The 20,561-nt window shown below is 39.2% G+C and overlaps 3 protein-coding genes across 3 annotated transcripts in view; 2 read left to right on the forward strand and 1 right to left on the reverse strand.

The window, feature by feature from the left end:
• LOC107659316 (glycerophosphodiester phosphodiesterase 1-like) overlaps positions 1-1,448 on the forward strand; it is a 6,777-nt gene extending 5,329 nt beyond the window's left edge. The window contains exon 6 of the mRNA XM_016448210.1: positions 327-1,448. Within this exon, the coding sequence (XP_016303696.1) occupies positions 327-474 (148 nt within the window). The 3' untranslated portion in view covers positions 475-1,448. The remainder of the gene's footprint in view (positions 1-326) is intronic.
• Positions 1,449-2,637: 1,189 nt separating this feature from the next.
• Positions 2,638-6,978, forward strand: LOC107659318 (protein FAM195A-like). Its single transcript, XM_016448219.1, has 5 exons — positions 2,638-3,263; positions 3,420-3,489; positions 4,345-4,478; positions 6,131-6,232; positions 6,548-6,978. Exons 1-5 carry the CDS (start codon positions 3,209-3,211, stop codon positions 6,616-6,618), a joined length of 432 nt encoding a protein of 143 aa, XP_016303705.1. The 5' UTR covers positions 2,638-3,208; the 3' UTR covers positions 6,619-6,978.
• A 234-nt stretch (positions 6,979-7,212) lies between these two features.
• LOC107659319 (structure-specific endonuclease subunit SLX4-like) lies at positions 7,213-20,316 on the reverse strand. The gene is made up of 13 exons (XM_016448220.1): positions 19,524-20,316; positions 17,693-17,858; positions 17,363-17,590; positions 16,582-16,820; positions 16,207-16,499; positions 13,936-14,176; positions 13,776-13,858; positions 13,522-13,668; positions 12,915-13,084; positions 9,352-11,795; positions 9,110-9,209; positions 8,130-8,393; positions 7,213-8,055 (listed from the first exon to the last, which is right to left on the reverse strand). The coding sequence occupies exons 1-13, from the start codon at positions 19,939-19,941 to the stop codon at positions 7,665-7,667; spliced, it is 5,184 nt and encodes a 1,727-aa protein (XP_016303706.1). The 5' UTR covers positions 19,942-20,316; the 3' UTR covers positions 7,213-7,664.
• Between the last annotated feature and the right edge of the window lie 245 nt (positions 20,317-20,561).

Raw genomic sequence — 20,561 nt, forward strand, 5'->3', positions numbered from 1 at the left:
TATATAGATAGATAGATAGATAGATAGATAGATAGATATCTTGAGCTTGTGTTTACCACAAACCTTACTTCAGGCATTTAGCCAAAAAAAACATTAAAAAAAACAACAACATTGACTTCAGGACAATGGAACGGAAAATGCTAATCCGTTTCTGGGTTTTACAACTCATTCCTGCAGCACTCTATACAATAAATGCATTTTTTTGAGAAAAAAAAAATGTCAAGAGCAGGTATATGGATCAGTATAAGAACGTTCAAAGCTGATCTAATCATCTACAGTATAGGAGTGTGTATTGCACTATAAAATGCTCACTGTTTTTTCCCTAGAGACTATGTGCAGTACTGGGCAGCCCGAGGCGTAGAGGTGGTGGGCTGGACGGTGAACACGGCTGTGGAGAAGCAGTACTACCAGCAACTACTGAAGATCAACTACATCACTGACAGTCTCGTAGAGGACTGTGTACCTCACTACTGAAACGCCACACTGTACAAGCACTAGTTTAAGTTTAACTTTTATAATTCAAGCAACTACACTGTTCTGCTTCACTCAAAATATTGAAGTATGTGTCTGTAATGAATTGCACTGATTTAGGCAGCATGCAGTAGAGACTTGAAATTTACAGGGTAATGGAGTGCTTTCATTGTGTGAAATTTATAATACGGGAGATGTAAATATCAGTGTTCTAATGTACTGTACACACCCACTCAGGTGAGCCAATTTGACAATATAGATAGTATGTCATTATTTTATTTCCATTTTAATGTCATAATTCATTGAAGGACATGTTTGAGGAAAGTAAGGGGAATTTATTCAGTAGACCTGCTACTTTTTTAATGCTACTTGTGTAGAAACAGCATTGGAAAAATTGCGTAGCTACAAACTATTTAGGCTAATGTGCGCTTTTCTCTCATTCATGAAAGAGAGATAGTTGTGTATTCCTTCCTATTTGGGTTCATTTCATGTTTAAAAGTCTGGTATTGATAGCTAATGAACAAGTTACATGTAAATCATTCTGTAGTTATACCTACTTTAAGAGGGGGCAAGACATGTATAAGCAATAGATCTTGATCTGAGGTAAGATCTCAGGCAGCTATCAAACACCAACCTTACGTTGGATACATAAATACTAATTCAGGATTACTTCAAAATGTGGCATGTTTCTGTTTTCTCTGGTGGCAATACTTAAATAAAACTATTAAATTCTTAATTAACAGCCGTTTTGTCCCAATAGTTGCATTTCAAGGACTGTTGTACAACCGTTGTTGTGTAACAATCACCTCAGACGGGGTTTTCTCTCTTTTTTCTTGTAATCAATCATATTAGTTTAAAGAGTGAGAGGTGTAACTTCAGTACCTCCATCGAAGATTAGCGAGATTAACCGTATGGTTTGACCCACACAAGCTGTTAATGTGTACCAAGTAAAGCCTGGCCGGTTCCCACGTGGTGCGTGAAGCGCGTCGCAGCTGCGCACATTTACGCAACCCGTGGTCTTTAATGCGCGCTGGTCTTACTGTACACTTTAATCAGTTTAATATGTTTGCGGACATGAAGGAACAGATGTTTAGATTTTACACAAGAGCGCATGGTTTCCACGTGGTGCGTGAAGCGTCATAGCAGCGCACACGTTTCTTAACTTTTCAGACTACCCTAACAACTGTTTCTTCAAAAAGCACCTAGCAACAAATTTAGCTATTTTTAAAATATATTTGGCAACTTTTAGCAACTGTGACTGTAAATAATAAAAAGGCACACAGTTCTGAGGACTGGGAATCATGGATTTCAATCACATGGATTAAGTTGCTAGTTGCAATTGTTTAATAATAATTGTTCATTTATGATAACACCTTGTTATTAGTTTGTACCTGCACTTGTTGATCAGGTTGTTTAAAAAATATGTAGAAAAATAAAATAGGTACTGGTAATTTTCTGTCAGGACATTATCTGTTAACCTGAAAACACAAAATACAAGGCATCATTTTAAATTCAGGTAAAAAAAAAGAAAAAAAAACCTGTGTAAAATCAATACAGAAAATTCCTTCAAATTAACAATACATTGTGCCATATTTTACAGACTTTTCTGAAAGTGTAGCATACTAACTACCAGTGCGCTGCTTAAAAATATAATTGTTCATAATGTGTAGTTTTAATAAGAGAATGGATAAAAGCACCTGCTAAATGACTAAATGTAAAATACATAAAATGTGTAAATGTTCAATAATTCATTGTATTTAAACATAAAAAAAATGATATTATTTATATTTTAATGTTATTCTGTTTATTTTTTAGTTTTACTAACAAATCTAAATTAACATTTCAAATCGTATTCATAATCATATTTCTTTTTGCTGAGATTTGAGTGATCGGGGCCTGTTTCATAAAACAAGTTTACCAAACAAGACAGGCTTATTTCAGTTAAGTCTGACTTATTGCCCATTGATTTGGTTCAAATGAAGTCTGACCAACTGAAATAAGCCAGGCTTGTTTGGTAAACTTGTTTTATGAAACAGCCCCCAGAGATCGTGTATTGTGTGCAGTCTTGCGGCGTGATTACGTAATGACGTCACAACGTCATTTACATTAAGTCATTCAACAGACGCCTTTATCCGAAGCGACTCGTAAATCGTAAGTCCTGCTTTAAGTAACTTATCCTGAAAATTAGCTGGCAACACTGCGCAGCCTGACTTTATCATTATCGCGCGGTCGTTTGTCATCAGTTGTATGCTTGGCGGCATGATGAAGCCCGTGTTTAGATGGTAACTTACACAGAGCCGGTTAGACGGTGTCCACAGGGTGACTAGGTGAAAGGTGACCCCGGGTGTGCGTCGCGGGGGCGTGCCGTGACGTCTCGGAGGAAGGTTGCGATCTGAACGTCCGAAATTGCAGTAACAGTCCAGACCCAACCAGAGCTCAGAAAGCTTCCCAGCGCACCGGACTCTCCGCGAGTGACCCCCCGACGCGTAATCAGGGCAATACACGCTCTTAACCTTGACTGACCTTATATAGGCTCGCTGCAAGCAAACACACGGCGCTGAAGTCCTCCGGCTGCACGGCTCATTTCCACGGTGGCTGCGTCAAGAGAGCTCCGTCGTGAAGCGGGATCGCCTCACGTTTTCTGGCGTGCATATAACCGTGACATTCGCGCGGACCGCTCCGTAGACCTCGCGTGGATCCATCGTGCCGCAGGGGTTCCTCAGAGGCCGTCTCTCACATGATGTACACAATAACCAGAGGTCCCAGCAAACTTGTTACACAACGGAGAACAGGTACAAGTTAACCAGCGTGCATAACGTTACACATCAGGTCACAATATAGATGGTGCATTTATTTAACGCTATTATAGTAGATATTTAAGAATAACCACGTGCTTCTATTTAATATGGTTATTGGCGTTACGTATTAACAGATATTGTTTCTTGCAGGCCCTACGCAACAGATTGAGAGCAAAGCGAACGGCCTGAAACAGAAGCAAGGCCACTGGCTTGTATCGGAGTGAGTGATAATAACATTTATATGAGCTCAAATCGATCTCTTCACGCGAGTTTGGTTTAAAAACGCCCCAGCGTCCCCGTCTCGTTTATAAGCTTAGCACACTTAAAAGTATCCGTAGCGAACAAGTTGGCCTCGTTTGTATACCAGGACGTCCCGTTTTAACGCTTTTACCGAAGTCGCTTGTGTTTTTCTTGCGCCGTGTGACCTTGCAAGTGTAGCGCGGGGATTGTCGGCGTGTTTGAACATTGTATTCGTATTTATTCCTGTATATATAGGTTAGTAACTACTCTTTTGGGGTTATATTATAATGCGAACACATGCTTGTCACACCCCTGATATATAACGATACTCCCACAAGGACGTTGTGCTGCTTTCTAGGCTGGAGAACGTGTCGCGGAACATTTTACGACAGGCGTCGCGTTTGTGTCTGTCATTCGCGTGTTTGAGATTTCGCTTGTTTAATTAATGTCGCTTGTCTAATTAATGTCGCTTGTCATGCTGATATAATAAACAAACGGGTTTCATAACGCGTCGCTGTTACTATAGAAACGACGTGGCGTAAGGGAGGAAGTCACGTTATGTAGAATTAAAGGAACAGTTCACCCAAAAATGCGCGTTTAGTCGTTAAGAATCCTGTATGAATATTTTTACATGTTAAAGAATGTACTCTTTTCCACGTAATGCATGTGAATAATTTTTTTTTTTTTTTTAATTAATATACAATTCCTTTATTTAAAATTAAACTATGTAAATGAGAGATGAATGCACTGTTAAAAGGAGTAGGAATTAAAGGAGACCAAATGTAAAAATCCAAGAACTTATTACTGAAAACCAATATTGATCTATTGTTTGCAGTTCACCAGCGCCTAAGATTGTGTTTCACCGGCTGAACGGAAAGCGGTTCCACAGATCAACCTCTCCAAAAGCTGAAAATACTACTGAGGGATTCACCCCAGCACACGAGGAAAATGTTCGGTTTGTTTATGAAGGTGAGTTCATTTTCCAGAACACCAGTATTGTTTTATCCTTCACCACTAAGACCTTGAGGAGGGCTAAGATTGGGGCAAGTAGTTGCCATGACCTTAATGAACTTTGAAGAGCAACCAACTGGATTCAAGTCTGTCAAGTAACGTGACGTTGTCACAGCTTTGCAGCTTGTCTGATTCTTTATCAAAGTCCAAGAGTTTAATCATGTGCAAACTAAAGTTGTGAATGACTAGGGTTCAGGCTCTCATAAATGTACTTGGGGAGGTAAGTTCACCAGAGTTTGTGTGAAAAAGGCCAGTTCTTATCTTCAGGAGGAGGGTGTTTGTGTGCAGGCCAGGCTCCACCTCCAGCGGCTGATGCAATGGCCCTCAAGGGCAGTTTTTAGGCTCTTTTGTACAATGACAGGCTAGTCAACTGAGGCTTAATGTTTTCTAAAACTGCTTCACAGGCAATAGAAGAGAGCCGTGCGATCCGGTGAAATCTTGCAACCGGTTTAGGGAGTGTAGAGGAAGCAATTATAATTGGTAAAAGGTGTCCAGAAGTTTTTACTTCTGCCAAGTTGCCAATGAGAAGATCATGTTTTTCTAGATCTAAACTGTTGTTTTGTTGTGATACATCGCATCTGTAGTGTTTTCACAAGTAGCATTTTGGGATACGATGCAGATTAGGACAAAACATGTCTGTTTAGTTTGTATACCACTCTATTAATTTGATTCATCGCTGAATGAAGGATTTTAAAAGACATTCAGACACAGACTTGTTCACAAATGAATCGTTCAGGCTTCACAATAAGCCATTCATTGAAAAGAATCAACTCAAATTAATGATTCACTAACAAATCACCATGACTTGCAAATTTGAATCTACATGAGAGCAATATATAAAGAGTTTCTGCAGATTTTATGAAGATATATGCAAGACTTTTTCCAACAGCCTTTTAAGACCAGTTAAAGAAAACTTAAGGAGCATAATACGTCAATAGTTTTTCTGAATGTAAATGTCTAGAAAGCACAATGAATTAGCAACACATTAAAGTTTGAAATACAGCTTCCTACAGATTTCCGTAACTTTTTTTTGTACTCGCTTTACAAAAAAAGCACATGTATGGTATAAAAATAACTTAAACTGTATCTTCTGATGACACTGCAAAATGACACACAATAGCAAGTCTTGTTTTATGATAAATTGATCAAAATGAAACGAGTTTAAAACAAAAACAAATATCTGCCAGTGGGCGTAGCAACTTAATTCAAAGGGAAAACAAGTTTCATACTCCACTGACATATACGAGTCATTTGATTTAAGCATAAACGCACAATTTTATTCATTTATTTTTAGAAAACAAGACTTAATTTTGCATCTCAAGTAAATGTATCTTGATTTAAGGATGTTTAGATGTTTGTCCCTTTTTTTTTTTTGCAATGCATGCAACATTTAATGCCATGACTATGAATTATAGACTTTATGTTCTGATTTAAGGCCCTCATTTTGTGGAAGATTGAACGAAGACCTTTAAGACCCACAGAAACCATGATATAGACTACATGATAAACTACTTGAGCAAAGCATAACGAACTAGTTAATTGTATATTATGTATTTTCACTGTATATATAATTTGTCATTTTATACTGATACAATATCTTATGATTGCAGCTTGGCAGGAGGTGGAACAGAAGCTCGGAGAGGGATCCCAGCCGGAGAACAGGAAAGGCCCGGTGCAGTACGCGGAGAGAAGCCCCAATCCCGGCATGAAGAGTCAGTCTGGGACTACTGTCCTGATTACTTTCTTTAAGCGCTGACGAGACCTGATGCCTCTATTTTGCCGACTTGTTCTCTATTTTGAAGGCCTCTTCTGTCTTTAGAATACACAAATTCAAATTATTCATTTAAAAATAAAAAAAATTGTCATTTACTCACCCTATTAATGTTTCTGGAGCACAAAAGGATCTGTTGTGAAGAAAAGCTGCTTCCACACTACAAAATAAAAAAAGTCCATATATTTTGTGTGCTGCTGTTTAATTCAAATATGATACGATCTCAAAGAACTCACCCAGTCTCTCTGTTTTTCAGATTTTGTGCCTATTGATCTCGATGAGTGGTGGGCCCAGCGTTTCCTGGCCAACATTGCCAACCTGTCATGACAGGTGCATGATGGGGCATGAGGAGATGTGGCTGACCGGTCCAGACTGAGGCAGTGCAGCCGGACTCTCCTGATGAGCTCAGGTGATCAGGCAAGAGATTTGCACACTGCATGAATTCAGCCCTTCCTGTGGAACTGTTTGCCCAGCCGGACCCAGACTCTCTCTCATGCACACGGAAGATGATCAGAGATTTTTCTTTCTTTGTTAGAATGGGAGATGTCTGTTTTTCTCGGCAGATCTTTGCAAAAAATGATGTTATAAAACAAATAAAAAAAGTCCAGTAAAAGTTTTTCAAGACATCTTTGGTATGTGATTTTTTTCAGTGTTGGTCACATTTTGATATCATGGGGTGCAGAGATATTTATGGGTTATATTTTTTATGTATTAGTTTCTATCATTTTGTTTTATAATTTTTGCATTGTGATTTAAAAAAAAAAAGAAGTAATTAAGTACAAGAAAAAAAATTCTGGATACATATATAATTATATATTGTAATATAATTTTTTTTTTTGCATTACAGGCTAATGTTAGTTGTGTGAAATATACTTGTTTGTCATGAAAAAATATTGTCACAATGCAAAAAAGTCTTGATTGTTTTTTCAATTTTAATTTTATTCATGAAAAATTGGTGGACTGCACATTTATTGACTGTTTTTGCAACTTTTTTTTTTTTTGGGCAAGGGGTTTGTTTGAGAGGCACATTTTGGTTTAAGAAATCTCTAAAACTATTGGATGAAATTCACAACATAAAACAGCTTAAAATGAACCTATTCTTGTATACAAACATGTGACACATTAAGAGATGTCTCTTAATTACATTATCCAGACATTAAATTGAATTCATTAAAAAAAAAAAATTATAAAATATTTTCATTTCAAACATTGTACAAAAAAAAACAAACAAACATAAATGCATTTTAGTTAGTTTCAATCCTGTCACTGAAATAGTGACACACGGAGTGTGTCAGACATTTGTTTAGTTGAAAAGATGAAATCCATTATTGTCCTTTAACAGCTTATTCTTAAAATCATGTAGTTTAACCACATTATTTTATTGCAACTCCTCCATTGGGCTTAGCTGCTTTTCTCCTTCCTCTTCCGGCTGCACCGCCACTGGTTGTCGTTTTCACACGTCGTTTCCTGCGGGAAGATGCATTCTGGCCCTGTTTGGCCGTACTGAAAGTAATGCACTGAGAGTCCAGGAAGTCTAGCAGTTTAGCAGCACCTAACCTGATGCCCGCTGCTTTCAAGCTGGACCGCAGCTCCGCCAGGGAGAGAGGCTGGTACTGCAGCACTCGCGCGTACAGCTTGGGGTCGGATCGGATGAACTGACGAACTGCGAGGAGTTTGTCCTTCTCACGCACAACAGCCTGAGACGCCGTGATGCCCTCGCTGTCCGAGTCGTCGTCTTCGGACACACACAGCTCTGGGTTCGACCTGGGAAGAAGAAATGGGTTGAACTACATTTCCTTGTAGTATTAATTATGTATATAGTCGTGTAAGAGCTGTACCTGTCAGACTCCGCAGTGGAGGATGTATTTGAGTTTTGAGAGGCTGATAAAAGCTCATCTTCTTCACTTGGTGGCAGTTTCACGGGTGAGACAGCAGGGGGCACTGCAGGCTGCTTAAAGGAGAGCGGAGCAGAGGCATTCGGTGGGCGTTGGGGTCCAGAGGTCTCCTCCTCTGACTCTGAGCTCTGCAGCTGGTGGGTGTATTGATGGATCTCTCTCAGCTTCAGAACCATCTGCTTCTTGGGCAGCGGACGCACGCCGAACCTGGACCAAAAAAAATAAAACATTTCGCATCTCTGTGTTACTGAATGCGTTTCTTTGGCTTTGTGACACCGGAGTTACACAACACACACATCTGGATTTAATTCTCATTTGCATGTTGAATACTGTGAATGCTTAAGCTTTATGTAAAGTTAATTTGGTCTAAACTAATTTCATAATACCCCACTGTCAATGTAAGGGAGTATTAGATGGAGAAAGATTTTGATTATAAGATATATGAATATTAAGTACTAAATATTTTAACTTCTGCAGAATAATTAAGAAAACATGATGCTTAATGTCTACAACAGAAAACAGCCAGGCCTAAGGGATCAAAAATAAAATGTATAAAGTACATTTTAACTTTCTGTAATGTGATAATCACATTTTGATAAACATTTGTATTTCTTAAAAATCACTACTTACAATTAAAAAATGTGTTACAGCAAACCATTTCACAGTTTACATTATAAAACCACTGATACATTAACTCAAAATGAAGACAAAGCATTTAAACTATGCAAAAAAACTTACTTTGCTACTGAACTCCCTGAGGAGAACTAACTTCATACATGCACTAAAAATGAATCTGTGACCAGTTAGTTAAAAGTCATTGAAAGGTAGTTTTTAGATAGTTTGTTGGTTTGTTATTGTGATATGCAATGGCAGTAATAAATGTTTTAAACATTATAATGCCTATATCTTCTTTTTATGCTCACCTGTTGAGTCTGTTTTTGAGCTCTGGTGTGTCCATATTGGAAAAGCCTGGCATGGGAGTGATGGGCACCAGCGGTCCTTTATTCCTCTTTCTGCAAGCAACTGTGAAGAAAGTTAAAGCTGATTTTAAGAAAGTTTTCTAAAACAAAAAAGTCTTTCTAAATGCAATGCATAATTAACAGATCTAGAGTTCCGGGCTCCTGGTAAACATAATTAACATACCAAGGAGGACAACTTGTCTTACCGGGAGTCTTTAGTTCGGCAGCTCTCTTGGCAGAGGGAGCTTTCAATCTCTGAGAAAGAGGAAGGGAAGCCACCTCCTCTTCTTCCCAATCATCCCACATGTCAGGATCAGGTAGGCTGTGATTAAATGGACCTAGACTTGGATCAGGAGTTTTGGTACAAGCTCCAGATGCAAGAGGAGACGTGGACATTGGTCCCTTACCCTCGAGACCTGGTGGACTGACTGTACCTCCGCTGCTGTCAAGCCGTAGACTAAAGCAGGGCTTCTGGCTTCCAACTCCTCCATCCAAACCCCAGGAGTCATCAAACGCTATAGGAGGCTCGTCCATGCCACAAAATGAGTTTCCTGCAATATCCACCACTTCATCGACACTTTGATTTGGATTCTCTTCTCCCACTCTTCCAGACCCATCCATGTCACTAAATGAGTTTCCCGCAATATCCACCAATTCTTCATCACTTTGATTTGGATTCTCTCCCAATTCCATTCGCTCTACCCCATCGTTCTCTCTCTTTGTCCATCTTTCTGGACGACTGTAGCTTTGAGAGTTCAGGGACGGACTGGAGCATCCCTGCTCAAGAGAGCTACTGTGCTTTTTCTCAGGTTTCTTACTAGGGGAAGAAGAACTCGGTTGTAGAGACACTAAGCCAATTTTTCCCTGACTACCGAAGGATCTAGAATTACCTCTACTATCCCTGAGACGAACCTCGCAGTCATCAACCACAGGGGAGCCAAATGGGATCTGACGGTGTAAGGAAGAGTCTGAATGGAGAGGAGTGCTACTTGAGGGCTTGGAGACACCCTGGGTTGGATGTCCCATGATGCTGCCAATGTGGGAGCCATCAGAAACATCTGTAGAAGGAACCTGAGACAGTCTCAGATGGTGAAGTGGTCTCTGATAACCTGGAGAGCGACCTGTATCAGTGCTATGACGTTCTTTAGAGGGACTCAGATCTGATTTGGGCAATTCAGACAAGGATACCGGCTTCTCTTTTATGCAGCTGCTGCTTGAAGAATCAAAGCTAGCAGGTTTCAAAGCACCCGAGACAGAGGAAGAGGAAGAGGAGGACGATGACTTGGGGAAGAGTTGGGTTCGGCGCATGCTGATGCAGGTCTGGGCAGAGCTACAGCGTGTGGATGGTACCGGAGTGGCTGGAATCAGCCATGAAACCTCGGCAGAGCCATCAAACACGCTTTCATTTGCAATCCCGGGGCTACAGTGCTCTGATCGGTCAGATCTGGCTTCTGTATCAGTCGACACCTCCTTGGAAGCATCTACCCGTTTGCCGGCATGGCCTTGGGATCCAGATTCTTTGAAACTGTTCTCTGTGACTTTGCAAGCATAGCTTGTGGACGTCTGAAGAGGTTCTGAGGGAGATTCGAAAGGAGACTGAGGAGTCAAAGCACATTTAGTGGTAGCAGCATTGCGGCCGCTGTCTACATCCATTTCATCACCAGAATCTGAGAGAACAATGAGCTCAACCTGTTTGCTTTGAGATTCTGGAGGAGAAGCGGGGTTTTCGATTTTCTGGCATACTGAATTGTCTTTTGTTAGTGGAGATTTGCCTGTATGTTCACCCTCATGAGGAACAGGAGACACTCCAGGCATGGGGAAGTTAGTCTCACCTGACACACCTGAGCTTGGTGGAGGGCTTATAGACAGGTCGATCACCTCACCAACACATGAAGGACGAAACGGGGCGGGTGTGTTTTGCTGTAGTGTGTGCGATGGCTTGTTACGTTGTTGCTGAGAGCAGGACGCTGGCGTCTGTGATGGTTCCATGTATTCCCCTACAGACTGGGAGAATAAACAGTCATAGCTCTTGTCTAGACTGGCATCCGGGTCTCTGTTTTCATCTAATTCTGAAATCAAACAAACTCTCTCGGTCTCCGAATTGGGGTTTTTAAGGGTTTCTTCTGTTGGACTTGTTACCATGGCAGCCTCCATCCCATCCACGCCTTGTTTGTTACTATGGCAACTGCCGGCAGATTTCTCTAAGAGGGATTCTGTCTCGTTCCTGTCTTCTGTCTCATCCTTCTTCTCATTTCCGAGAGGTGTATTTGCATCTCCCGCTTCTTCGGTCTCGGTCGCAGCCTCCAACATCGTCTCTATCTTCCTTTGTGTTGCTGCAAACTCATAGATCTCGTCAAGCTCTTCCTCATCCACCCGGTCCTCTTTTTCTCCATCTTCTCTCTCTCGCTCCTCTTCCATGTCTCTTTCCTCTACAGCAGTCTCTTTGAAATCATCCTCTTCTTCGCTGTCCCCGTGCTGCCACATTGATTGGAGGAGCTCCAAGAAGTTGCTTTCTGCCAAGTTCTGGTCTTCTTGGTCCCCGAGATGAGGCTCAGGTGCTGGAAATATGCCTTCAGATTCCTCTCTTGGGTTTTCCCCCACACTTCCAGAATATTCCTCACACTGCTGCTGCAGCCCAGCCAAACCAAACCTGAAATATAACACATCTTTACTACCTTAGATTGAATTTATATCTAATGGGGTTGGGAAATAGGGGTGTAATGGTACACAAACATGACAGTTCAGTACATACCTCTGTTTTGACGTCACAGTTCGGTATGGTTTCAGTAGAGCAGGGGGAAAAAACTCAACATAAAATTGCTTCTTTTTTTATTAAACAGTGGTTTACTAAACAAATTGTTCTCTTTAAATAAATTCAATTATAATCAAAATTTTCTTAGGGATAAAAATCTACCTCAGGTTATGCTCTAAACTATAGGGAGCCCTTTTACATTACTAAGGTTACAATTAACAACAGAGCCCAAACTTAAATTCAGTTATTTATTTTTAAATATAATCAAGACTCAACTTAAAAAAAAAATTGTGTATGCAATCATGTAAATGGCACATAATGCACTTTGTAAATTAACTTTAAAATGAAAAAAAAAAAAATTTGAAGTAAATTTAAATTTCTATTTATTGCTGAAATATATTAATTTACACAGTGGATGTCATAACTTGTTTCTTAACAGATTTATTTAAACATATATTAAATAATTAAGACATCTCTAACAGGTAAAGTAAAATATAATGAGTATAAAGTCTAATATTTTGTGAATTTTCTTCTCTAGACTTCATTTCTCTAGCAAACTAACGAGCTGTGGACACTGATGACTTGCCTGAGGTAAATGAAATGCTATGTGACATTTTTTTTTACAAGCTGTTTTATTGACGTCTTTCCACGGTTGAAGCACTAATTGAGCGATTACATGATTCATTCACGTTTATTTCGCATTAAAACTAGTTGTAAAGAGGAAGGGATGATCACGCTCCGCACTACCATTTGAACTGAGGCGTTTATACAGCGATCTGTCGTGCCACATCAAAGAGCGCCAAAACGGCTTTTAATGTTTGAATTTCCTGAAAAAATTTACATAATTTGAAAGATGAGACTTTGTTTCTTATTAAAAGTAACAATAGAATGAAGTTCCACTCGTGCAGTGGTTAAACCAAGGCTGACAATTTTCGGTATGAATGTGTGTACCGTTAACACCCCTACTGGGAAATAATTGTAATATTTGAACCACATCATAAGAATCATCACACTGACCTATCAGCAAGCTCCTGTATGTGGGGTAGCAGTGTGTGTGTCAGAGGACAGTGGGCTGTGTAAAGATACTGCAGGAGGGCCAGTACTGCCTCCCCAAGCACATTACCCAACAACACCCTCTGAGAGACAGGCATACCCTCCTCCTGAACACCAAAACCTGAGTCGTGAACCTACAAACACATTGTAATTGGTTATTCGTCTGCACTTCTTGATTATTAGTAGGGCTGCACGATTAATCGCATGCGATATTTAATGCGCATCTTGTCAGAAAGCCGGTTCTGTAATCAGCGGTAAATCTCCATCACCTGCGTGCTTTCACATTGAGCAGCATTAACTACACAGAGCCGTTGTTCACTGACGAGCTGCGCTAAACCACTTTCATATTCGCGCGATTTTTTGCGTGGCTCATCAGTGAACAACTCATCAGTGAACAACGGCTCTGTGTAGTTAATGCTGCTCAATGTGAAAGCACGCAGGTGATGGAGATTTACCGCTGATTACAGAACCGGCTTTCTGACAAGATGCGCATTAAATATCGCATGCGATTTATCGTGCAGCCCTAATTATTAGTTTATGCTTGTGGCGTCAGCGATAGAGATACACTTACCATGTTGGCCAGCAAGGGGCATCGTGTGTACAGCATAAACAAGTGCGTGAAGAAAACGTCCCCACTGTCCACCTGTAACTGCACATCACTGAGTTGAGGGTTGTTCACCATGCTGCTCAGATCTGATGCTAGCTTTGAAACGTACACCTGAAAAACACAAAAATGGACATTACAAAAATATGGTTGTTCATTCCAATTCATTCATATCCAATCACAAGTGAGTACAGATGGATACAACTGAAGGAAATTCTTACTGGGGTTTTCTTGGGCATCTTGTTGCCATTTGTCTCTGGAACAAAACCACTTGAGGGAAGTTCATTCACAGCATTGTCTTTAACTAAAGAACATGGGACAGTGTGAGCCTGATACTAAAATAAAAAAAGATGTCTTCTTGCGACAGAATACCAATATTACCTGACTTGTACCCTGCAGCCGTGTACGTTGTGTATCCATACTGGGTGAGGGTCATGCCTTCCTCTGCAAGCTCAATCAGGTCCTGCAGAGCCTGGGTGCCTGGTGTACCCGAACAGGGGGTGAGAGGACGGCTAGTCTGGTGTTGTGCTGGGCTCTGATCTGAAAGCTTTTCCTGGACTGAATCAGCCTCAGCTGGAAATTTCTTGACTGGAGTTACTTCAAGAGACTTGACCTTTTCTCTCTGAAGTAATAATGTAAAAAGACTAAGCATCAGCACCCACAACGCCTTTAACTTCTGGGTAACTTTAACTTCTATGAAACAAAATATTCAGTGAGAAATACAAACTTTCTATTCATCAAAGAATTCCAACAAATAAAAAGTATCACACTGAAGACTGGAGTAATGGCTGCTGAAAATTCAGCTTTGCATTGCATAAAAAAAAAAAATGGTCAAATAGAAAAGTTATTTTAAATTGTAATAATATTTTACAATTATTACTGTTTTTGATTAAATAATAAACACAGCCTTGGTAAGCATAAGAAACGTCTTTCTTAAAATATTTTCTGACACACTAATTTTTGATGGACCCAATCGAAAACATTGTCAGGGAAAGTAAAAATCCAAAATATTGGCCCAATTGGACCAGCAGAAAAAATCCTTACTGTTGTGGCCTATTAGACATATCTGAAGCCGGATGCACACTGTGCGATTTTTAATAGTCCTTTACGATTGTTACTTGTCAGACTGTATGAACATGATGATCATGTCACACTGTGGAATCTCAGTTGTCATTAATGTCAGACTGTACGAAACGGGAGTGCGTAAGAACACTTGTCTGGAGTTTTACATTATCAACCCACACGTTCAGTGACTGAGCTGCATTACACGCAGGGCTGATGTTGGCTATCATTAAAAGTATATGAATGGCAGCATATTTAAGAAGAATAGTGTAAGCAGCACTACACACCCAAATGAAAACAGCGGCACAACTGGTGTTTATCAGAGTAAAGGCAACACATCATAGGAATTCTGTGAGCGGAGGACGAGAGCGCCGGAGTTTCTGGCGGCGAGAAGAAAGCATCAATTCTGATCATGGCTTGTCTTGAAAAACGAAGACGTCGTCACACTGCAGGACTCTGCGCCAAATCTTGTGACACTGCCAGAATTTTGTCGGTGCTCAAATTTGATCGCAACGGCCAGTAATTGGCTGTCGGTGAACATGTCAAACCAGCGATCAAAGACTACAGATTTTAGCCAAGGATTATAGGAATCTTTTAGGATTTTCAAAATTTGACTCGGACGACCAAACCGTGGCCAAAATCGCACAGTGTGCGCTGGGCTTAAAGTATACAACTAAACTAATCTCTTTCAATCAATTTTCTAAATTCCTAGCTAATGTTTTGCACTATTTTATATTAAAGCAATAAGCCCTGTGAAGCCGTGGTTTACAGTGAATTTATAACAGCTAAGGGGCGTTGTTAGGCACGACGCGAAGCGGAGTTATTCCATATACGTAGTAAGGTTTCACAAAATAAAACAGAGCAAATAAAGTGTAATGATATTAATAAAAACATTATTCTTCCACCAAACAATGTAGTTCCTCAGAATCAGTTGTGGTTGCAACAAAGTGGTTGCCAAGCAACACACAAACGTAAACAAAGGTGTATGTTTAAATGACTAATTTACAACAGCTTCGAACATGGCTCAACCAATCAGAATCAAGGACCGGAACTATCCGTTTTATAATATGCAGTAATGTTACTTTGTTTTTAATAAAAACCCAATTTACAGGTAATACATTCTGATTAAAAAAAAAAATAATAATTTATATTTTTGTTAGAATAACTTGAAATAGCACACACTGGTGAATTGTACACAATAGCACAATAAGAATTTATTAAGAAAGTCCAAAAAAATAAATCAGTAAAACACATTAATTTATAGTTGTCATGGATACTTTTAAAGCTATTTTTGTATTGCAAATTATGTAGTGAAACAAATTTTAGCACATGTATATTTTATAAAATATTTTCTGACAAATTACAATATGTCTCCTTTTTAATATTTACATATTTTTGAACTAATGATCGGTACTACTGTACATTATAAAATGCAGCAATGTGGTTTTATGTTTTTATTAAAATCCAATTTTTACAGTTGCTACATTTTGATAAAAAAAATAAATGTAGAATTTTTGTCTAAAATAATGCACTCTGTTGAATTGTGCATAATAAGACAAGGTGAATTTATGAAGAAAGTAACTATCTCACCTCCGGTGCAACCCATGGCTGCATGAAGTTGCTTAGTTCTGAGGTGTAAAACTCTGAAACTGCATCTGGTCCTCCTCCATGAAGGGCACTTTTGTCCCAGAGGGGGGCTTGAGGATGAAGAGGGAGCGCGGAGGGGGAAAGAGTTGGTGTTGGCGGAGAGGGGGGTCTGGAACAGAGCAGGAGAGACGAAACCCGCTCCTGCAGACGGTTCAGTGCTGTCTGAGGGTCCTGGATGAGGAGAAGTGGTGGGTGGACAGGAGACGCTCCCTTCCTTCTCTTCCCACGGCCCTTACCTGAAAGAGAACAGGAATGATGCACTATGTGTAATAACCTGCGATTGCACTGCATATGTTTAACTGACAAAGGGGAGTTTACCTGCTCCAGGTTTCCACTGTAGGACAGGAGCCACTGTCGCAGGAGGACTGGAGAGCGGAGTCAGTATCTCCCTCTCCTCGGCCATCTCTCGCTCCTTTTCCATTTCCTGCTCGAGTAAAGAGCGGGACAGAGCCAGCGCCACCATTGTGTCCTCTTCCAACTTCTGGGCTTTCCTCCTGGCTCTCTTTTTTACAGGCACACCATCCCTCCTAGTTATCGTACCACTACCTAGCTGCTGTCTAAATAAGCATCCACAAATAACCAGTGATGAAATTATTTTAAAAAGTCATCTATTTTTAATAACTATATGTTTTACTTTTCTTAAACCAGGTTTTCTTGACAGTTAAGCACATTTTCCTCCCTATTTATATTTACTGTAGTGCATACCGATATTTTACTTGAGAATGTATGATTTTTGATAATGTTTTAAATTTAAATCAGCATAAGGTGCAAAACAGTACTGTGCTGTATACATACTTTCCAATTACTGTGATGAAAATGAGATTTTTTGCATTACAGTAATAAAAGGTGAAGATAAAAATGTGCATAATAGTCAAGAAAATGTCACATTGAAAAAAAAATGTTCTGCATGTTTTTTGTTATTTTTTGAAGTATAAAAATGTATAACTTGTATACATATAAAACTAAGTATATAAATTCAAGTATATATATATATATATATATATATATACATAAGTGTGTATATATGCACACATCTAAGTATATAGTATCACAAAAATCTAATAAAATCTAATAAAAATGTAATAAATGGCTGACTTACGATTGGTCAGTGGTGCTGTCGCTCGCTGTCTCGGCAGCCTGTCTCCTCAGAGCCTGGAGAAGATCATTTGGTTTCACACCCATATCAGTCGAGCAACGCTTTAGGTGGACAGACCGGCTTTTTTCTGATTTAAAACTCTTTCCACAAATGGGACACTCTGGGACCCGTGGTCTGGGGTGGGAATGATGGGATGCTGAAGGAGCGCTGCTCTCGCTTGCATCTAAACATCTACGAAGCAGGAGAACGAGACCGATGTCAAAAGTGAAACTCATCCCATGTGTGGAATATGAATGATGCCTCATAATGCAGTGTACAGTGGTGATAACGCACCTGTTGATGTGCTGAGTGCGCAGTGGAGGGCTCATGGCTGACAGATCTTTCTGACAGAGCTGGCAGAAGAACAATCCTTCATCTTCCACGTCTCTAGAGGACCGAGCCTCACGATCCAACTCCTGCTGGAGCTGAAGAGCCAGGGCCTCATCGCTGCTCACATCTTCTGTAGAACACACACAAACACATACACGTTTTGACTTTCACTGATTACATGAAACATGCCATAAAAGCATGTTTTTTTTTTTGCTGTTTTTTTTACAATTATTGCAAATTTTTAAAAAAATCAGATGTAATATAACATTTATAATATTATTTTTTTTATTTTTTATTTTTCAATTCCAAAATTGGATACTTAAGGTCAGGAATCGGATACTTGTAAAATTAAAATTGAATTCCACCTATCAATTCCTGTGTGTATATCTTTTTTTTTTTTAAGCGGCGAAAAGGGGCTGTTAAACATGTATTTGTCTTTGAATAATTCATTCAAGAGATTCATTCAAAAACACTGATTCATCCAGTAATGAAAATCTTGAGTGAGTCATTGAATCATTCCATGCATCAATTCCATGAGATTTTGTTTAGTTGTCTAATATTTTTTCTTCAGAATTGTGAAATACAACCTCATAAAAAAAAAACATAAGTCTCAATTTATCCAGAATCATGCTTCTCTTTTTTGCACACAAACAGTTCTTATCGAGTCCAGTTTTTATGTAGCCGGCTGATTTTTGTTCATGGCAAAAAGAGACACAGGTTAAATATGTTTGATATCTAAATGTCTGACTTCATTTTTTAACCACATTGGAATCAAAACCGGGAATCGATAAGCAGAATCGGAATCGATAAAATTAAAATGATACTTTAGACAAATTACTTTTATTGATGACGTTAAAAGTCTCAAGCCATAAAGACATGTACATTTGATTTACAATGATATTTTGTTTTCTGAATTGTGTTTTTTTGAGTTGCAAGTTACAAAGCGATCCATTTTTATGACTGTTTTGAACCGTATACCACAGCTCACAGTTTAACAAAAAATAATACATTTATAATATAATATTATAGTATTATAATAAAAATAGTATAATAGTTTATAATAATAAAAAATAGTACATTTAATACATTTACGGAGTCCTGGAGTTATACTTTAACATTAACAGTTATTATTGCACATTAACAAATGTTCTTTTGTAATGAAAAAAATCCAAACATTACAATATATTTTTTATGTTTTATATATAAACACAAACATTTTTATATATAATGTATTGAATTTTTTATTTACAATATTAATTACAAATGTATTTTTTGGTGGAGGGCCATGAAATCATTGCTTGGGCAAATAAAAGTCTAAAATGTTTAAGAAAAAAACAATACACTAGTACCCCAACCAAACCAAAAAATATTTATTGCTGATGGTTGCATAACATTGAAATTACCTGGTAATTAACTAACTCCAACTTAAAGGCATAGTTCACCCAAAAAGGAACATTTACTCACCCTCACGTCATTCCAAACCTGTACGAATTTCTTTCTTCTGAAGATATTTTGAATAATGCTGGTAACCAAACAGTTGACGGTAGCCATTGACTTCCAGGTATGAGAAAAAAGTATTGAATTCAATGGCTAACAACATTCTTCAAAATACCTTCTTTTGTGTTCAACAGAAGAATACAACTCACACAGGTTTGGAACAAATTTGTTAAATTTGTTTTTACTACCTAATGAGCTGCACAACATTATAAAATGTGGTATGGTAAGTACCATGCTTTTATGAAGTTGAGGGACTGGGTGAGGGTCCCTGGGTTGAAAACCCTTTTTGACACCATACCTGTGAGCTGGATCCCAGCAGTGGTGAGATGGTTTCCATCAGACTCTGTGCTTGTGGGTTGGTCGGTCTCTGCATGCAGGAGTCTCTCTGGACTGGCTCTCTTAAACCGCTGCATTCTCCGGATCACTGCATCTTTGACTTTCCCTGTGCCAGATACTTCAGGAGCGGGCTGAGAAACATCACCAGACCCTACAGCCTGAGTCCTGCCATTGATCTTACTCTTTATTTCAGTCTTAGTAACATCTTTGTCAGTCTTCTTTCTCCTCTTAGGGGGGTTTCTTCTAGAAGAGGGGGAGGATGGCTCCTCATCCTTGGTTGCTGATCTCTTTTCATCTCCAGAACCTCCTGCTCCTTTCTTCCTCACTCTTTTGAGGAGACGAGAGCAGAGGTCGGTGAAGTCTTGGTCCGAGTCGTCCATGATGAGCCAATCACACACATGATCTGTCACATGTGTCAGTTCTTATATGGATCCATATTTATGGATCATTAAACGTCATTTGTATTTTAATATTGTGGATAACATGCACGAAACTACAAGCTCATCTGTTCAAGCGCATTTTATAGACACTCATGAAAAACATATTTACCTTTGTTTACATTTCACTCTGCTACTATTCGAACGTAATTATATCGGTTAACGTACTTGTATTACGATTCATTCCATAACAACGTGAATACGGACCGTTAGCAAGACGCACTTCATTATATGTCTGTGAAACAGATGATTTAATGCCGCAAAACGACGGGTTTTTGATAAAAATGTGCTGCAGCGGCGGCTACTCTTGTTCAAAGTACCGTCCCGCAGCCGCCGCCGTCTACTTCCGGTGACGTCCAGTACGCGGTGACGCAATGACTGCGTCGATTGCGAAACATCTCCGAGTCATGTGACTGAACTTACGAAACGGCGACATAGCTAAAAAAAAAAAAAAAAAAAGATGGTAAATTACATTACATATTGCCAATAACTAGTTTAAGTATTTATACATTTTGATAACAATTATATAAGCCAAAGGACGCTACAACCTAACATGCTCAAAG

This window comes from Sinocyclocheilus anshuiensis, unplaced genomic scaffold (genome assembly GCF_001515605.1).
Source record: "Sinocyclocheilus anshuiensis isolate Anshui unplaced genomic scaffold, SAMN03320099.WGS_v1.1 scaffold912, whole genome shotgun sequence".
Classification (NCBI taxonomy): Eukaryota; Metazoa; Chordata; class Actinopteri; order Cypriniformes; family Cyprinidae; genus Sinocyclocheilus; species Sinocyclocheilus anshuiensis.